The sequence below is a fragment of the Watersipora subatra genome, chromosome 1, assembly GCF_963576615.1.
Source record: "Watersipora subatra chromosome 1, tzWatSuba1.1, whole genome shotgun sequence".
NCBI classification, from domain to species: domain Eukaryota; kingdom Metazoa; phylum Bryozoa; class Gymnolaemata; order Cheilostomatida; family Watersiporidae; genus Watersipora; species Watersipora subatra.
In genome coordinates, this window is record NC_088708.1 from 75000282 (window position 1) to 75019829 (window position 19548).

General features: G+C 36.6%; 2 protein-coding genes across 2 annotated transcripts; both read left to right on the forward strand.

Annotated features, from left to right (window-relative positions):
• Positions 1-115: 115 nt before the first annotated feature.
• Positions 116-15093, forward strand: LOC137401390 (protein farnesyltransferase/geranylgeranyltransferase type-1 subunit alpha-like). The gene is made up of 8 exons (XM_068087719.1): positions 116-362; positions 724-838; positions 1012-1116; positions 6180-6290; positions 9621-9782; positions 13032-13094; positions 13489-13663; positions 14876-15093. Exons 1-8 carry the CDS (start codon positions 227-229, stop codon positions 14972-14974), a joined length of 966 nt encoding a protein of 321 aa, XP_067943820.1. The 5' UTR covers positions 116-226; the 3' UTR covers positions 14975-15093.
• Positions 15094-15954: 861 nt separating this feature from the next.
• On the forward strand, positions 15955-19515 carry LOC137385948 (2-aminoethanethiol dioxygenase-like). Its single transcript, XM_068072578.1, has 2 exons — positions 15955-16149; positions 19028-19515. The coding sequence occupies exons 1-2, from the start codon at positions 15975-15977 to the stop codon at positions 19507-19509; spliced, it is 657 nt and encodes a 218-aa protein (XP_067928679.1). The 5' UTR covers positions 15955-15974; the 3' UTR covers positions 19510-19515.
• Positions 19516-19548: the final 33 nt, after the last annotated feature.

A 19548-nucleotide genomic window follows, 5' to 3' on the forward strand; every position in this document is an offset into this window, starting at 1 on the left:
AACGAAAAACTGAATGTCACGTACCGTACTTTGGATGCCGCTGAAAGCGAGCGACAAAAATTAGACCGTGATCACTAGCCGCCAAACCTCAGAGTTACATGACTGTCTAATAATCTGTATTACTGACTGGCGTTTATGGGAATCCAGCCTTAGTTCTGTATCGCTTGTCTCCTATTGTTGAATTCGCATAAAAAGCATTTAGAACATCTTGCTATGATTGTAAACGATGGCAGAAAGTTCTTCTGAATCCGACCCAGATGATTTGGTGTTATATTCTGACTCACCAGCGTGGAAAGACGTCACCCCTATTCCACAAGACGACGGTCCCGCTCCTATTGTAGCTATAGCATATAGCGAACAGTGTTAGTGCTATTATACCTATTCATTTATCTTGCATGACAAGTTATGCTGTCACTGATTTTCTGCGGTGTAACGTTTGTGATACGACTAATTTTTTTAAAGTATTGATTTATATTACAACATACCTTTGGTTTTATCTGCACGCCGATGGATTCTCAAAAATAATGTTTTGTGGTGACTGATTCTTCTATTCTTATTCGGTTCGTCGTGCCACTGCCAGCACTGACTGCACTGTTTATATTGTATCATAATATGTTACCAATAACTTTTTGTAAAAAAGTTATTGAAAAAATTTTAAACAAATGCTTGTTATATTGTTTAAACCTGTAGCAACTCATCTTCAATGGATTTTTATTGTTACAGTTTCTGATGTGTACAACCACTTTCGAGCAGTTTTACGCAGCGGAGAGAAGTCAGAGCGAGTACTTAGCCTTACGCGAGACGCCATACGTCACAATCCAGCCAACTACACTGTTTGGTATTACACAAAAACTGATAATAACATAGATCGAAAATAAATCTGGAAATAATCCTTTTAGCCAGCTAAAAGTATTAGCTGCTAATCAGAGATTGTTTGAGCTGAACTCCTGTATGTGATCGTTAAATTGTATGTATCAAAATTAATTGTTATAGTCTGTCTGTTACTTTCAGGCATTACCGAAGGTTGGTGCTTCAGGAGCTCAAGTCAGATTTAAATGTTGAACTTGCTTACATCACCAAGATCATCAAATGCCATCCTAAAAATTATCAAGTTTGGTAAGCAATGATCTTTTTTGGCTTCAACTTTCTTTAAAAAACCAAAAAAATTGTTTTTGGCTATTTTATACCTACTTTAAAATTATGCTCGGAGTCATAGACTTTAACATAGTTATTACCATGTGAGTCTGCATCCCTAGTGATAATTGAACACTGCGGAAGTTAGCTATGTTCCGTTTAGTTTACAGAACTATTGACACTTTTTGAGCTAGAATACAATCCTTGTTCTTTAAAACCTGCAAACTAGTGGCGTCTGCCTACTTGTGTTCAGTTTCTCCGCTACCAACTAACAAGGTTACATATATATATGAGCAATCTTTATTGTGGTAATCAATAGTCATATTTTACAATATGTTTTCCACAAGGTACCACATGTTTCTCGACTGTAAATAATTATATTTCTTCAGGGAGCTTGGGTTCATCTTACAGCCATAATAACTCTTGCTACTGATAGTGGAAAAAATTCTACAGATTTCATTATAGTATAATGAAATCTGTAGTAAACTCCCAAGTTTTTTTACCATTGGCAGTCACTTTGAAATTGATTGTTGTATTATACACCATTTGAAAATGGACAAAATTCCCTACAAGAAACTACAAGTGATTTTTTGTAATAAAGTAAAGTATATGCAAAAGAGTGAGATGTTGAGAGCGAGGTAAGAATATTCCATTAGAGATCAGTATGTCGATCAGGTTTGTTTGGAATCAAGCGTTATTGTTTCCTGTTTTTGTTCACGGGACTCTGTGAAACTATACGACACTGATCTTACCATTTGAGCTACATGAGATGCATTGAATTGTGAGGCGATATGAGTCATTACGTCAGTTAAAATAGGCATAGCATTCTGCGTTGCGCAAGCCATTAAACCATATATTAGGTCTCCACAACAGCCTGCAAGTCACAGGGTTAATCAACTAGATTGTGTCTAACAGCTTAAACTGTTGGGCTCTTACTCGTTCTGGCTATTAATCATACACAAACCTCATCAGCTTCTGTGTACCAATAACTGAGGTCCGTTACATTAATAATTAGACAGTAAACTAGACATTGGAGTTAATGAGATAAGAAGCAGGAGGGAATGTTGAGGCATATATTTTTGTAAGACTGGTATCAGTAAGTTAGAAATATGCTCTGGCTGTATCATTAGATGCCTCATATATTATTCAGTGGAATGAAGAGTTGCACCAAAGAGTTGCTCATAAGAATTTATGTACATGTGAGCACAACTGTGTGAACACTACCATATAAGTATTATCGTGTGAACACTACCATATAAACACTACCATATGGGCACTACCTTATAAGAGCTACCATATGAGCACAACCTTATAAGAGCTACCATATGAGCACAACCTTATAAGAGCTACCATATGAGCACAACCTTATAAGAGCTACCATATGAGCACAACCTTGTAAGAGCTACCATATGAGCACAACATTGTAAAAGCTACCATATGAGCACAACCTTGTAAGAGTTACCATATGAGCACAACCTTATAAGAGCTACCATATGAGCACAACCTTGTAAGAGCTACCATATGAGCATAACCTTGTAAGAGCTACCATATGAACACAACCTTATAAGAGCTACCATATGAGCACAACCTTATAAGAGCTACCATATGAGCACAACCTTGTAAGAGCTACCATATGAGCACAACTTTGTACGAGCTACCATATGAGCACAACCTTGTAAGAGCTACCATATAAGCGCTACCATATAATTACTACCATATGAGCATCACCATATGAGCACTACCATATAAACACTACCATGTGAACATTACCATATGGGTACTAACGAATGGGTACTACCGTATGGGTACCACCAAATATGTACCAGAACGTAACTTGCACATTTTGAGTTCAAATGTAAGAGAATAGGTGTTGGCTTTAAATAAAATGCTGCATTTACTGCTCATCTTGTGGTGAGCTGCATGCGTATATAGCAGAAGTCATAACATTATGTTATTTGTGAATTTCGAGTTGTGTATAGAGTACATGTAATTAGATAACAAAGGTACAATTAAACACGTAAAAGTGTGATAGCGATCTGTGGCTGTCACTGCGAGTCAAGTCCTGGCTGGCTGAGTCAAGTCCTAGCTAGCCAGCCGTTCTATATGGAACACTCTCATAAAGCTCTACCTTAAAGGCTGGTCTATGTTATTTCGGAATAAAATCTACAATCTTGTTCTTTACACGCATTGTGGGCAAAGTTGAAGGCCTTTAGAAACTTACTGATATTCTTACTGCTTAATTAATGATTTCGTATCGGGTAGCTGTTGTTAGAAGCATGTTAATTGCCCTTATTGTGCCCAAAAAGGTTATGACCAAAAAGGTAGAGCTTTTACACATGGAAAATACCTAGTGGACTGACTTATTTATAAATATCAAAATTTGTCTGTATATTTCGGTGACTCCAGCTATAGCTAATAAAATTTAGGAATGAAATATTCTGTTTCATCTCGGAAATCCCCGTTCGCCAAGCAAATATCTTACCCAAAGCCGTATAGTTTCACAGAGTCCCGCGACCAACAGAAGCGTATACGGGAGCTCGCTCGATCCCAATCAAACAGGCCACGCCTACTATTTTTATATAAGTTATAATGGAGAGGCCGCAACATTAATCAACAAAAACTACTCCCATTAGCAGTCGCTTTAAAATTGATTGTTGTATCATAAACCATTTGAAAGAAAACAAAATTTTCTACAAAAAGCTACTAATAACGTTTTTGTAAAAACGTAAAGTAAATGCAAAAAAGAGCGGTATTGAGAGCGAGGTATGAATATTCCATTAGAGATCAGTATGTCAATCGGGTTTGTTTGGAATCGGACGTTTTTGTTTCCAGTTTTGGTCGCGAGACTGTGTAAAGCTATATGACTATGACAGTACAGAGCTGTATAACTTCACAGAGTTTCGCTGTTAACGGATGCGTATATCGGAGCTCGCACGGCTCCAAACAAACAAGCCTCGCCCACTATCGTTTTATATAAGTTATAATGGAGAGGCCGCAACACTAACCAACAAAAATTACACCCATTGGCAGTCACTTTGAAATTGATTGTTGTATTATACACCATTTGAAAAAGGACAAACTTCCCTACAAGAAACTACAAGTGATTTTTTGTAATAAAGTAAAGTAAATGCAAAAGAGTGAGATGTTGAGAGCGAGGTAAGAATATTCCATTAGAGATCAGTATGTCGATCAGGTTTGTTTAGAATCAAGCGTTATTGTTTCCGGTTTTTGTTCACGGGACTCTGTGAAACTATACGACACTGATCTTACCAATTGAGCTACACGAGATGCATTGAATTGTGAGGCGATATGAGTCATTACGTCAGTTAAAATAGGCACAACACTCTGCGTTGCCCAAGCCATTAAACTATAACTGCTGCGTACAACTTTTATCGTATTTTCTAGGTAAATCAAACACGCTGATTCCGATTTTGTACTCAAAATAAAGATTGATCCACTAACTTTCAAATTAATGAAGGCTTTTTACAGCGTTTTAATATCGGTCTCGAAAACAACACAATCGGCACAACAAGCTCCGCCCATGAATATTTGACGTAGCGTAGCTTTTTAGGAACGGAAGCTAGGGATGTTTAGTCTGATTTAGAATGGTGGAGATGGCTGTCTTAAAACCCATTATTATCTAAATTCAGCTTGTAAAATCTTCTCAGTCTTTTATGAAAGATAGATAAACTATTTAAAATTGCTCGTAGCTTGTTACAGGATGTTTAATAGGCTGAACGCCGAGAAAAATGAGCTTAAAAAAGCGCGATTTTATCGCAAGCTAGCATTGTTATAAGGAGCTTTTTTTAGCTCATTTTTAAATATGCAAAGTTAAATAGCTCATCTACCTTTCATAAAAGGCTGAGATTATTTTGAAGGCTGAATTTAGATAATAATGGGTTTTAAGACACCCATCTCTATCATTCTAAATCAGACTAAACATCCCTAACTCCCGCTCCTAAAAAGCTAGGCTACGTCACATATTTATGGGCGGAGCTTGTTGTACCGATCGTGTTGTTTTTGAGACCGATATTGAGACGCTTTAAAAAAGCGTCACGACTTTAAAAGTTAGTGGATCAATTTTTATTTTGAGTACAAAATCGGAATCAGTGTGTCTGATTTACTTAGAAGATACGATGAAAGTTGTACGTGGAAGTTATGGTTTAAAGCTTGCTCTCACGGCTCTTATTAGTAAGCTACCAGCTTACTCAAGTTAGCCATTGGCAATACACCAGGCTAATGGCAAGAGGCAGGCAACTACATTATCTGTCACTGTTTACAAGCTGATTTTTAATACCCGTGCAACGCCGGGCATTCGGCTAGTTCAATCTATACGTCGGTTTGAGAATAGCACATCTGTGATAATCTCTAATTGTACTAAGTGAAATGGTCACATCTGTTCATTCAGTTCTCTTTGCGCTCATATCTGCTAGTCTGACTCTATTCAGACATTTTTATGTTTTCAGCAAACCAGAAGAGTTAGAGAGCCGTAGTAGTCCAAATTTATGGTTTGGTTTCAGTTTAGCATCTGTATGTTAGTTTTCGGACAAATATCCTCTGGTCATTACAGCGCGCTATTTTCAACAATCACAAATAAGTTTAGCCAGTTGCTATCAGCCAGCGATCAAAAGTTACAAATGATCTTGTGTTCGATACTGCGTAGTTAGTTACATCAATCATTTTGAAAATCTAGCACTATTTGATGCTAAATAGGGACAACTTCTATAGGAGTTGTCTAATATTTCAGCCATCATCTTTTAGTGACAGAGCTTGTGTTTGTCAAACATACAATGTTTGCTGTTTATAAATTAATTTGAATCATATTGATTGTAATTCTAATGCGGCCCAAACTGCTTTCGTACAAAATATTTTGTGGGTTGCATTTGCTTTCTTGTTTACACAAGATTCTGTTGCATAAATCCATTTGTAGGAAATATTATTAAAAGCACAAATTCATAAGCTTTTGTATTTCGTAAAGTATTTACAATATCAAAAAATGAAATCCTTACAATCTAACCTGATTATTATTATGTTATGCTTCTCAGGTACCACCGCCAGCTCATTGTTGACTGGTTAGGAGAATCATCTCAGGAGCTGGATTTTACTGCACACATTCTTTCCAAAGACGCTAAAAATTATCATGCTTGGCAACACAGGTGAGCCACTTCTTATTTGTTTTACCATATACAAGTTTGTATATCATCCGGTATATACCCGCAAGTTTCCATTGATGTCCCGACATGAATTGTTTTTACTTGTTTATTGTCGGTGCTCACAGTTGAAAATGGCCCATAAATGTTTATGAACCATAACGAAGTTTTCATATTTTATTAGCATATTTGCCTTTGCTGCAAGGAATATATAATAAATAGATAAATGCCGGGTGCTGCACAAAAAATAAAATAATTACTCGATGGATTTGAGTAACTTACCTGGTAAGCTAGTCCCACGACGAAACGAGCGGAGCAAAGTTTGAGAGTTTTTATGATAACTCCATGTGCACACAACTTACGAAAATCTTTCATCAACAACGTCGCAAACCTTTGTTTCGAAATCTCATCAACAAATTTAACCATCGTTTTGTAGAGTCGTTAAAGTATAATAACGATACAAAACACATAAGCCTATTTAAATATGTTACCAAGTCTTTGTAAATTGTCAACAGTATCTTAAAACTTACCCACCTGATCGGATTATACACAAATAGACAGATTAATTTGGCCAAAAATCGCCACAAAACGCTTGAAAAGCTTGGTTTAATAAAAGTTAAGACCCGCCTACGATACGCCAATAAAGCCGTGCGACAGATAGTAGAACTATTTAGCAGTGCGTCTTTCACGAGAAAACCGTGCTCATTTCACCAGTCTATGGCATTGTTTACTTGTAAACAAATTTATTCGAAGGTTTCTGTAATAAACGTAGACCGTTTGAGACGTGGACCGATTTACAGGTACGAAATTGTGGTACACAGTTTATCAGCCTATGTTTTTTTGTCCAATCACCGAAGGTTTCATTAAATTATTTAAAACGTTAGCCGAAATTCTTTACAACTTATGTTCAAGCTAGGGTCGAACTACAATGCCCCCTTATGACGAGAACCTTTTTTTATTTTGCTGCAGTTTGCATAAAACTTCCAGATGCGTGAACGCTCATACTTGCTTTCTTTTAAAGATCGCTATCAAAACCATTCTACATTCAACACAACCAACTTTCAAACTGTGTATAGTACACAGTAGCTTGCCATTTTACTTCTAATTTTGCATTTCACAGTTATAATAAACATATTTCCTTATTTTTGTTGTTAAATTACATACATCACAGTAGGTTAGGCCTACAGCTTTAATTAACAATGTAATCTAGAAGTTAACAACTTCGCTAGAGAGCGCATCACTCGCTTAGCTATCAATGACCAAATCCTACAATGTAAAAGAGAGGAGACTAGATTGCATGACCTTTAACAGTACGCTGAACTTATCTAACTTTTCTATATTTGTTGAAATTGTTATTCGCACAGGTGTCCTTTAGCGGGATATTGCCGAAGCCGGGCCGTAGTCTACACTCACAAAAAAACAACAAAGGTCCACGTAGTTATGAGAAAAAACAAAAGTATCCACCCAAATATCTCACCAATCTGATAAGCAGCACACACAAAAACTAAACCAATCGACAGAGCCACCCATCATGTCAAAATATTCCAAGTTTCAAGTCATGTCTTGCACAACTCACCTTATGGTTTCTCAAAACTTGTCCCAAAGTCCTTATTAATTTGAAACTGTCCAATTGCGGTTTTAGAAATGGTCACCGCTAGCCTAGCCTAACGTCCTAATTCAACATCTCAGTAACAATCGGGGCATTGCTGAGTGCTCCCGAACTTTTTGATTCCCTCTTTTAGCAATGCCCCGATCGTTATTGATATGTTGAATCAGGACATTAGGTTAGGCTAGCAGGATAGTTTCAAATTAATAGGAACTTTGGGACAAGTTTTGAGAAACCATAAGGTGAGTTGTGCAAGACATGACTTGAAACTTGGAAGATTTTGACATGATGGGTGGCTCTGTCGATTGGTTTAGTTTTTGTGTGTGCTGCTTATCAGATTGGTGAGATATTTGGGTGGATACTTTTGTTTTTTCTCATAACTACGTAGACCTTTGTTGTTTTTTTGTGTGTGTAGACTACGGCCCGGGTTCGGCAATATCCCGCTAAAGGACACATGGTTATTTGCACCTTTTTGAAGTCGTGCTCCCTCAAATTTATTTTATGTTATCTCGAACAACTTTCATTTACACTATACTCTGCCAATTCCTGCTGACAACTACTTTTTCAACAACCAGCACTGCCATTTCTTTTTTCCGTTATCACTTATTCCATTATCAGGTCGTGGGCTGTATGACAGGGGAATTTCTAGTAACTTGAGCTAGATAATAAGAACCGTGTGTGAAGCCAGCTTAATAATCGCCTGCAAGCGCTGTTTTAACCGATGTAATGAATATGTGCTTAATTATTCATCGCTATGGCCAGTTCCTCGTGCCCCAGCGATATGGCCAGTTTAGTGGGTTTGATCACTTGTCTGCGTACGAATAGGCCTGTCTGTAGACCAGGAGGTTCCGAGTTCAAATCCAGCGCAAAGTGGATTTTTCGCTCCTAAAACTTTATTAATATAACTGGACAAACGAATGACAGATGACAGACACACACTGAGATTGATATACAGTCAAACATGGATAACTCGTCCACGGATAGCTCGAAAAAATGGTTAATTCGAACATTTCCTTTGGTCCGTTCCCACGTAATGATAAATTGCTATAGATAACTCGAATTCAACACTGTTAATTCGAACTGTTTTTTTGCCCAACAGCTACCGAAACGGTTGTTTTCGCTTTAGAAAATCAAAGAAATTCAAAGCCATTGAGGTAAACTTCATCTTTTCGTAATTCATAAGCGTCGTTATTACCACCATCGGCAAAATATTTTTGTCAACGACCTTTCTAAAAGTTTGGTGAAATTTGATTTATACAGCGATACGATGAATAGCACCAATTTTGCCAATGTCAATCTGAAAAACGTCCTGGCAATAACATCACCTCAAACAACAAACCAATCTCAAGTGATAGAAAAATCTCTATACTTTTTCATGAAAACGTTTTAAACTTTACATTAGAAGCATTTAATTTGAAACAAGCCATTTGTGCTTTTGATTTATATTATAGTTTGTATATGTACATGTATCTACTAATAAATAAGTAAATATATGGACTTGTGACAGTGCTCTGATAACTTGAATGCTCTGATAATTCGAACACTTTTGCTCGGTCCCTTGAAGTTCGAGTTATCCATGTTTGACTGTATATAGATGCAAACTCCTTTTTGTAGTTGTAGATGGTTGTCAGATGACTTTTTTCTTAGGCTTCCGTCATTGTGTATCTGATTTTTTTTCTGTTTTGTGGTGCAAATGGTTAGTTGTGAACCTGCAACTGTGCTTCTTTCAGACAATGGGTAATCCAAAAGTTCTCACTGTGGAGCAATGAAATGGAGTATGCCAGTCAGCTTATCACTGATGACTTGCGCAACAATTCTGCTTGGAATCAACGCTATTTTGTGCTTGCTAACACTACTGATCTCGAAGGGAATGCTGTGCAGCCAGAAATTGAGTGAGTAATTTAAATGAACTTTCTTGTCAACCATATACTGTATAGTTCATTTGTTCGGCAGGAGTTATGTTATTTACATTATTGCTAAGCTTGAGAAGTAACAGTAACTTGAAGTTATTCTCTCTCTCTCTCTTTGAGTGGGCTGGGGAAGTGACTCCAATCTACAACTTCAAATTACGAGCAGTTATTTAATTGTGCATATTACATGACTTTCCATGGCAGTGCTCAAGTGCTCACTGGTTTACCAGTTCACTCTTTTTATAGTTTTCTTCGTTCAGTTTTTTCTCTATTCACTCTCGTTACTTCAATTTTCATTCTTCGCCTTTTTCAATTCATTGCGGTCCTCTTCTCTCAGTCTAAGAGACCTCATGTCGTCCTTCATCACATCCATAAACCTTTTTTGCATTTTACTTGTCTGCTTGTTTCTGGCAGTTTTATCCCCGAAACCTTTCTTGTTGTGTACTCTTAAACTCTCCTCAAAGCAACTCCTTGTCTCCATCCATTTCTTCTCTCAATGTTCTCTCAATATTCTCTCTATGTTCCCTATTTGTTTACTTAATGCTCTAGGTTTAATCTCATCTATCCCTGTCACCCCCATTGCACGCCTAGGTATCTTTAGCTCTGCCACCTCACACTCGACTTCGTGCCTTGTGTTCAGTACTGCTATCTCTACAGAGTGCAACAGTGTTGCAAGTGTTGGTTGTGTCGCTGTCTTACACATCTTTGTTTTTAATCTCGTTGATCACTTCTTATTGCAGATGTTTGAAATTTTCTACAAACTATTTCACGCTGTTTGAACCATCATTTTTACCTATTTTCTACACTGTATTTTCTTACCTAGCATCTCCCTGATAGCTAAATTCTTTCTCTCATTGTAACAGCATCCCCAGCACCCTCATTAAACTTCCAACAGCAGTGCTACTCAAACACCTACACTCCGTAATAGCTCTGCTGCTCCTCCTCACCAGCGTCTTTTCACTTCTTCAGGCCTGTTTCAGCATTTGCCCGGCTCTATTCATAGATAACACTATCTTTTGCAAACACCATGTTCTGTGAGGACTCTTTTCTCAACGCGACTGTCAGTCTGTCTATAAAAATTGTGAATTTAACGGGAGTTTACACTGAACCCTAAGGAGTCACACTCCTACTAGCAACTGCTTGAAGACTGACTTCTTTCATGCTTCCCATCTTGTACCTGATATAGTCCATGCTTTCTGTCCTGTACATGATGTAGTCCATGCTTTCTGTCCTGTACATGATATAATCCATGCTTCCTGTCCTGTACATGATATAGTCCATGTCTTTTGTCCTTTTTTGTTTGTGTCTTGTTCCATGCTTTTCCTCTTTCATGTTGTAATTACTGCATCTAAGTTCATCCTTTTTTCAAAGTCAATCACATTCTGACCCTCTTCATTTCTTGTGCCATCTCCACACTTTTTCATGATATCTGCATTTCTTTGTGTCTTCTTCGTACGTGTCCATTGCAGTTTGCATCAATTACCATTCTCCTTTTTTTGAATAACCCTCCTGTAGTCGTCTCTATTCTTCGACAATTTTCCTTTCCCTTCTAGCTCACATCACGTCTTATTAAACCAGCAGCTCTGCTGTTTTCATCCTTGTTCTTTTTTTGAAACCATCATAACTTTCAGAAAACTCAATAAATGTTTAGTTAGCACTAAATACCAAATCCTCTCCATCAATACCTGTAAATGGGATTGGTAGTGTAATTGGGATTTTCTGCGACATGTTGAGTGTGCAGTAGGTGTACCTTAAAGCACTGTCTGAATGAGGTTTACTTCTCTCATAGTATATCACAGTATTCATATATTTAATAGTTCAACAGTTTACTCCTTTCATAGTATATCACATTGTTCATATATTTATTTGTTCAAAAGTTTACTTCAACAATTAAGCTATATACAATGTAAACCCGGTTTTCTTTCGCTGCAGAAGAATTTTAGGTTGAGGTAGTTTTTAGCTAGCATACACTTTTTGAGTTTCATATCGCTCCAACTATTCATTTACTGTTTGTAGATTGGTTGGTCCCTCTATAAACTCAGTACATCTACATGTATAAACTCAGTACATCTACATGTATAACACATCATTTTATCATGAGAAATCTTGTATAGCTATCACAGTTAACCATGGCATACCAGTAGTATAAGTAGGACAAGCATATCGTTTAGTCTTAGGCTTATCTAGAACTGCGATGGAAAAGCTGCAGATTCTATTGAGTTGGTTTTTCTTGGAAATACTTATTGAGGTGAATTGGCACCATGCCCCACCTTGCTTTACATTTTATAGCCACGGACGGTTGCCCTGACATTCGTTTAGACCGCGATATCACTTTCCTGTTCATAGAAGTAGCTGTCTTTCATAAATATGGCATGTTATGCGCCACCTAACTAAAGTCAGTAAGGTTCATAGCTCATGGTATTCAGGTGCGACATTGATTCATCCTTCAGTTACGTCAGTATCCAAGCACTCCAGCCTTCTTACATCATAGACTCTCACTGCTAGAGATCATTAGAATACTTTTGCTCTGTGATTGATTGCGAAAGCTTATAGCCTTGCTACACGCTTGTGTCACATCGGCTCTCACAGTATTGAGTTTAAATATTGCTCAAGATATCGTGGCTTCTCTTAGCTTCTCAAACCTATGCTGTGTTACTAGAACAAAAACTAACGCCTGACAAGTTGTTCTACAGGTTCTGCGTTGTAGATTAAGATGCTCTGCGTAACATAGACATTAATGTCATTTACTTGATTAAAACAGTAGATAAAAAATCGGAAGGAAGGTGCAGAGGTTAGAATTATGTGAACTTGTCATAACCTTTACAATGGACTGTGCAAGTATTTAGTGGAAGGTTGAATCTGATTTGTTGATACTTATTGTAATGTATTTACTGTTTGATCACATCCAGTTGCTGGTATAGGAGAGATGATCACTGCTTACGCACATACACTGATGCCGCTCTGTTTTACATTAAGTTTCTTAAACAGTTCAAGCGACTAGGCAGCCTTTACTCTTCATGTTGATAGTCACCGTCTGATTCTTGTCTCACGTCTAATGACATCATTTATCCGCTTTCGCTTTCATCTTACGCTTCAGGAAGTGAGTCAGCAACTGCCGTTTGCCGCTCGACTCATTCATGTTTAGGTTTAGCTCATTCCTTTTAGTCACATGGATTAAACATAGATCGATTTAAAAATTGTTTGTTTCAACAAATAACATTGTTTATACAGGTATACACTCGGTATAATTTCCAAAGCAAGGAATAATGAAAGCGCTTGGAATTACCTGAGAGGGTGAGAGCCAGTTGATGCCTCTGAAATTTGTAATATACTTCTAAAATAATCGTTACTTGTTGCATGTCTGTGAGCTCTTGTCATTTAGCCTAATGATACTTGCACAAATGTTTTTTGTTGAAGCTAGTATTGGATCTGGTAGAGCATGGTAATTTTTGGCATACAGGTCACTGAGTATATGACAGCTATTCAACACATAATCATTGTTACTTTTTTTGTGATTTCATATATATCAAGTGCATCTTTGGCCATTGCGATATTTTGACAGTGCCAATTTTTAATATAGTTTTCTTTATGCCCGAGCCAAGCTAGATGGTGTTTTACATAACATTTTTTAAATATTTGTCTCCAAATTTGATTTATTTATGGTGATTCCTTGAATTTTTCTATCTAGTCTGGTGACGTTGAGTTCCTACAACGAGCATAAAGATGTTTGTGATTATTGCCATGACCTCTACGAAGCGAACTGCCGTTCTCCATATCTTCTCAGCATGCTGGTAGACATCAATGAAGAGTTGATCAAATCAGATGAAGTCAACGAGCAAGCTCACCTTGACAAGGCATTGCAAGTTGGTCACCCTTACTATTATTTATTATCATCCGTGAAGAACAGTTCAAACTAAGATCGGAAATTATTATTCCAGCATATTCTCTCAATCTCTACATTGGATTGCTAGCATTGTCAATACAATATATACACAGTATACATGTATAAGCATATGTATACTATAGGCAAGTGTATGTATAAGTATATGTATACTATAGGCAAGTGTATGTATAAGCATATGTATACTATAGGCAAGTGTATGTATAAGCATATGTATACTATAGGCAAGTGTATGTATAAGTATATGTATACTACAGGCAAGTATATGTATAAGTATATGTATACTATAGGCAAGTATATGTATAAGTATATGTATACATACTATAGGCAAGTGTATGTATAAGCATATGTATACTATAGGCAAGTATATGTATAAGTATATGTATTATATAGGCAAGTATAAGTATTTGTATACTATAGACAAGTATATGTATAAGATGGACGGACATTACATAGGCTCTTTTTCTAGTAAAGATTGTATCGTAAGCATTGCCAACATTGGAGTAAGCTGTATTTTCATAAGTGTTCATGAATCAGCTTGTGACTAGCTAGAGGAGGTGCTCTTCAGTCTCTCCGTAATAATGACACGCTGCCAATAATAGTTACTAGCAATGAGGTCATGAACATTATGCATCGACCTTTTGATTCGATGTAACAAGATTCCAAATTTTTATTGTTCATACGCACTTGATTTCTACAATACAACCTGTTCGACAGTATCAGGTGATGCGGGTAACTTAGTCTTTTGTCACGGCAGAGCTTTACTATGATGTCACCATCAAATAAACTAGTTTATCAAGATGACATCTCCAGCTTTGTTCAGGTGTAGTCGTAATAGCCCATCGTGAATATTAACTCGTTCAATCGCTTATCAGGCTTGCGTTTCTGTTTGAATGATCCTCTTTATGAGACAATGATAAAGTTGCGTGCTTTATTCAGATTACGTATATATGTGTATATTTACCTTGTGCAATACACATACTTACGATATTCTATGGTGGTTCATGCCTATTTTAGGAAAGTTACATGCTGCGACTTTCGTAGAGCAAGAGTTTGTTGGTGCTGTTTATCAAAATTGCTGTCACAATGTTCCATAGCATCCTTTTTTGTAAACAAATTTGAAAAGGTGTATTCACAAAGAGTGTATAGTTGCAGCTGTTTTGTTTTGTTGCAGCTATGTGCGGAGCTCGCTATGGAATTTGACATTATCAGAGCATTTTACTGGACATTCATCGGAAGTTCCCTCGAAAAAAAGTACAGAAAGAACAAATAATATTGTAAAATATGTGTATGAACTTATTCACGGTTGTATGGATCTTTAGTGGTTGGTTTTTATTACATTTGTGCTGTTTTCTGTGACAGAATTTTGTAAAATAAAAATTGCTAACATTACATTTCCCTGATATATTCATATAGTGATTATATTGGTTTGTCCTTATGCTACTTTCTTCAGTTGGCCAAACGATTCTAGTGGCAATTAAAGATGATGTTACACTACCTGCGATTGCATGTCAAACAGTATTTGGCTGAAATACAATAATCTGTATTCGGAAATGATCTTGAAATGAGCAAAGGTTTAATTCTCATTAATAGAGCATTCAAATGATTTAAGATTGCAAATTGTATATTAGCTGTATTCACAGTTACCCAAAGCCTGTACTATTATGTACTATATGTAGTGTTTATGGTAAACTTGGTTTTGCAACGATTTGTTTTGAAATTTTTGAAATTACTATCAGTTTTCCTCAAATTATTGATTCACTAAAAATTAACCAATATTCAGAAACTAACAATCAAAAGGTCAATAGGCAAAAAATTAGTCTGATGTCACAATTTATAGTGTTTTTGCGGCCCCATTTCACTGAATCAAATATACGTGGGCAGCTTGCATCAAAATTCTTGATAAAATGCCAAATAAGGTTTCGGTCTAGCTTGTTTTGAAGACATGGAGGAGAGCAAACAACTCTCTACTGTAGAAGCTTTTGATGATGTATAGAAAAGCACGATTTACCGTAATCGTAGCTTACCTTACATGTTACATCGTAGCTTACCTAACTTACCTTACATGTTCTGTACGTACTGTACCATGTTTCATTCACCATAACGAAGTCGTAATCGGCAGTTGGTAAAATTGGCGAGCACATTATTTATGTTTTTGCATAGTATAGACAATGTACAAAGTGATGTTTTCGATATAGGCCGTCAACGGTAATGATACATTACTAACCTAGTAATTTTCTTAATTGGTTCTTACTTTCTCTACCTTCAAAACCATGGCGAATAGCTCTAAAATAAGTAAAGTGTTACGCTTTGTTCAACAATTAGTAAAGACGGACAATCCGTTAATATCGCGACCTGAGTTTGAGCAACATATTTCGCAGATCACTCATCTAATTTCTAGTGTCCAGAAAGAAGATGTTAACTTTCACGCCAGCTCTATCTCAAAAAGTAATTATCAGCATGTTGCATATTACACTGTTTTATAATAAAGTTATGCATCATGTCTAACCGTTGCTGGTTCTAGGTCTAGGTCTAGGTGTTTCAAGAACCCGTAAATCCCGAAATCGGGCAAAAGAAGGCCGTTGAGAACTTTATTTAAAAATAGTCAATAAAACATAAAATTATGGTAAGCCGCGCAAGTTGCGCGATGTTCTAGGTAAAAAACTATTCATATAAAACCCGGTGTTTGCACATACAGCTGAAGGAGCACCCCCCGTAACCAGTCTTGTTTCATGACTGTGAAGAACATTTTGTATTTGGTTAAAACTTTCGATAAGAGATTCATGGCAGTCGTCAGATAAAATCTTTAGCATGAGAGACATTCTTGCATGTTTGCGTCTTAGTTCTAAAAGTTCTAGATCTATAAAAATTCTTGCCTCTGTAACACTCTGCCTACCTTTCAAACCAGATATAAACCTAACCGCCTTTCTTTGAACTGCCTCCAATGATGCTACCTGACGCATCAAATGAGGGTCCCATACTTCACTCGCATATTCCAATATTGGTCTACACAGAGTGAGATATGCAACCCTTCTAACCCTCATCGGCGCATTAAACAAAACATGTTTCATCATTCCCAATCGCTGACTTGCCTTAGATATGATTGAGTCTATATGTAAATCCCAATTAAAATCATTTGATATAAAAACTCCGAGGTATTTAAAACTGTCTACTACAGATAAAGGTCTGCCACTTAGGTAATACACCACATCTGGGTTTCCGCTACTCTGCCTTGCAAAACGAACGATTTGGCATTTATCAGTGTTAAAATTCATTTTCCAGTTATAGGCCCACTGGTCTAATATGTTTAAATCCTCCTGGAAATTCACTGAATCCTGAAGGGTGTTTACCTGAGAAAAAAGCAAAGCGTCGTCTGCAAAAAGCTTGATAGTAGAAAAATTTAGGTTGCATTGGTTACAAAGCCAAGTTACCTAACGGTAAAATTATTGGGCTCAAAATCAACTATTACATATTGATTATCAAGCAGCGTTGCAGTTGAATACGTTAAAAATAGTTGTTCAAAGCAAGCTTTTATTTTTTTTTATAAAAAGCGCTATTGACTCTTATGAATGCTCATAGACCCTTTTTACTTATCAGTGAAGTCAGAACACTGAATATGAAAATATACAAATGTTAGTTGGTGTTCATTGACCATGCAGTCTTCAAGCTTAATGCTGATAGTTGGACCAAGTTAGTCCACAAACCTGTACCGCATAAAAATGATGTTATATATAGCCCGCTTGTGTCTTCGGTTATTATTCTTCTTTTAATTGTCCTTTTATGTAATATTATGGAGAAACAATGAAAGCCGGTTTATAAAACATTGCTGTTCTAGGTTTTCCTTCACCTATATTTTGTTGCTCAACGTGTTGCCTCTTCTCGCCCTCCCAAAGGAGATTCGAAAAAATTCAGACAAAACTAAATGTTGATAAAAATGCACAATTTATCTTAAATGAACGTTAAGTATTTATAAACAAATGAGGCGTTTATCAAAATGTTTGCCTTATGTCTTGTTAGTTTGTCGTTATATCTAGCTCTGTCAGAACTGTCTAGATTTGATATACAAATGGTACAGATATTTGCTCAGTATTTTTTTACATTTAGATTAGCTAGTTGTAAGAATTATAAATTGAATCAGTGATTTGTTGTGATGATGGTTTAAATAGAACTGATAGTATCTAACATTCTTTTGAATCTGTAAAGCTGGCAGCCTTGTGTTAACTTGGCTGTTGTTGTTTTTTCATGTGTGACAGCGAAATTTACAGTGACCAGCCAAGGTGATGCAGCATGTGTACGTTCCAAATCATGTTGGATATCTTGTCTTCTTTTTGTAATAGTCAGAACATTAGTAATATAAAAGGCATTATTTAGGCTCCAGCAGATTATTCTTTGACGGTTGGTAAGTTTGTTCTCAAGTATGTAAAAACTCATTGTTTCTCAAGGTTATCTGATCAGCTTCATAAAATCATTATTTTTGTATTAATGTTAGACAGGTTCAGGGAACTTATTTTTTCAAATACTGCCCCCGCCCCCGTTTTTTCATCTGACTAGCCTGATCTCATTTGCAATAAACATATCAAATGCTTCAACAAATACCTACACCAACAATAGTGACTAATAGAATGGAACGCTAGTACCAGAGATTTAAACTATAATGAAGGAAATGTCGATGTTCGTTGTAGGTGAAATCAGTTTGTGTTATTGTCAGTATTTACATCAATGTACATAATAATCTTCCTTCATTTTCATTTACTACCCTTTCACCAATAGTGATATCACATTTTAGCAAAAGAAATATGCTAATGTTGAAGAAGTTTGCTTGTGTTTATGCTCATTTTTCACTTACTATTTGTTGTAAGTCATTGTAAAATAGCTGTCTTGGAAATAGATATGTGCAACTGAACGAAGGAAGTGGTTTATAAATGACACGTAAACCTTTCTACTCCATTTTAGCCATTAGGCGACGGTTTTCTCCTTCATTTCGACAATGCAGGAAAATTCTATTAAACTTAATAAGTAACAGAAAGGCTGTTACATTTTACTTAAATTCAAAACAGCTCTATGACATAAGCTTCACTAGTAATGACTTTTCATCAAATCTAATTGACTACAGCAGACTGTGAAACTCATTTGGCTTTTAATGCCAACTAGCTTAGTTCGAGCCCATCTCTTGCTAAGATTGTACGCTGATTATGGTATGACTAACTCCTTTATCATTGTCACAAATTGATTCATACTAAAATGTTCACTGCAAACATGTATTACACACGGCAGTCACAATTAACAGGCTATGGAAATTAAAGATCTTGTGTTACCATCATTTCAGGGGCACCTGTCACCTTCATCAATATATATGACGATGAGCTGACTCTCTCAGCATCCATATTTGCTCTGCAAGATGGAAGCTTTCTGCCTACTCATGACCATCCTCACATGTACGGTTTTATTAAATGTATCTATGGAACACTCAAGATCACAAGCTATTCTCCTGTCAATCAAAGCAGCGTTTCGAGTCAGTCTATACCTACAAGTGCGTCTAAAGAGCCTGATGTATACTTAACTGACACGAGTCAAGATGTTGCGGTACTCATGCCTGACAAAGGCAATGTTCACTCAATCGCTGCAATTGATGGTCCAGGTGCTTTCATTGACTTTCTAATTCCCCCATACGCTTTCAGAGATAACTGTTGTCACTATTTTAGTGTTGATGGTAATGATTCATCTAAAGGGCTTTACACTTTACACGAAGTGGACTGCCCATCATCATATTGGTGCGCAACTGTTCCTTATACAGGGCCTCAATTATAGACTCATGTCATTTTTGTCTCTACTTGTCATGTGCATGCA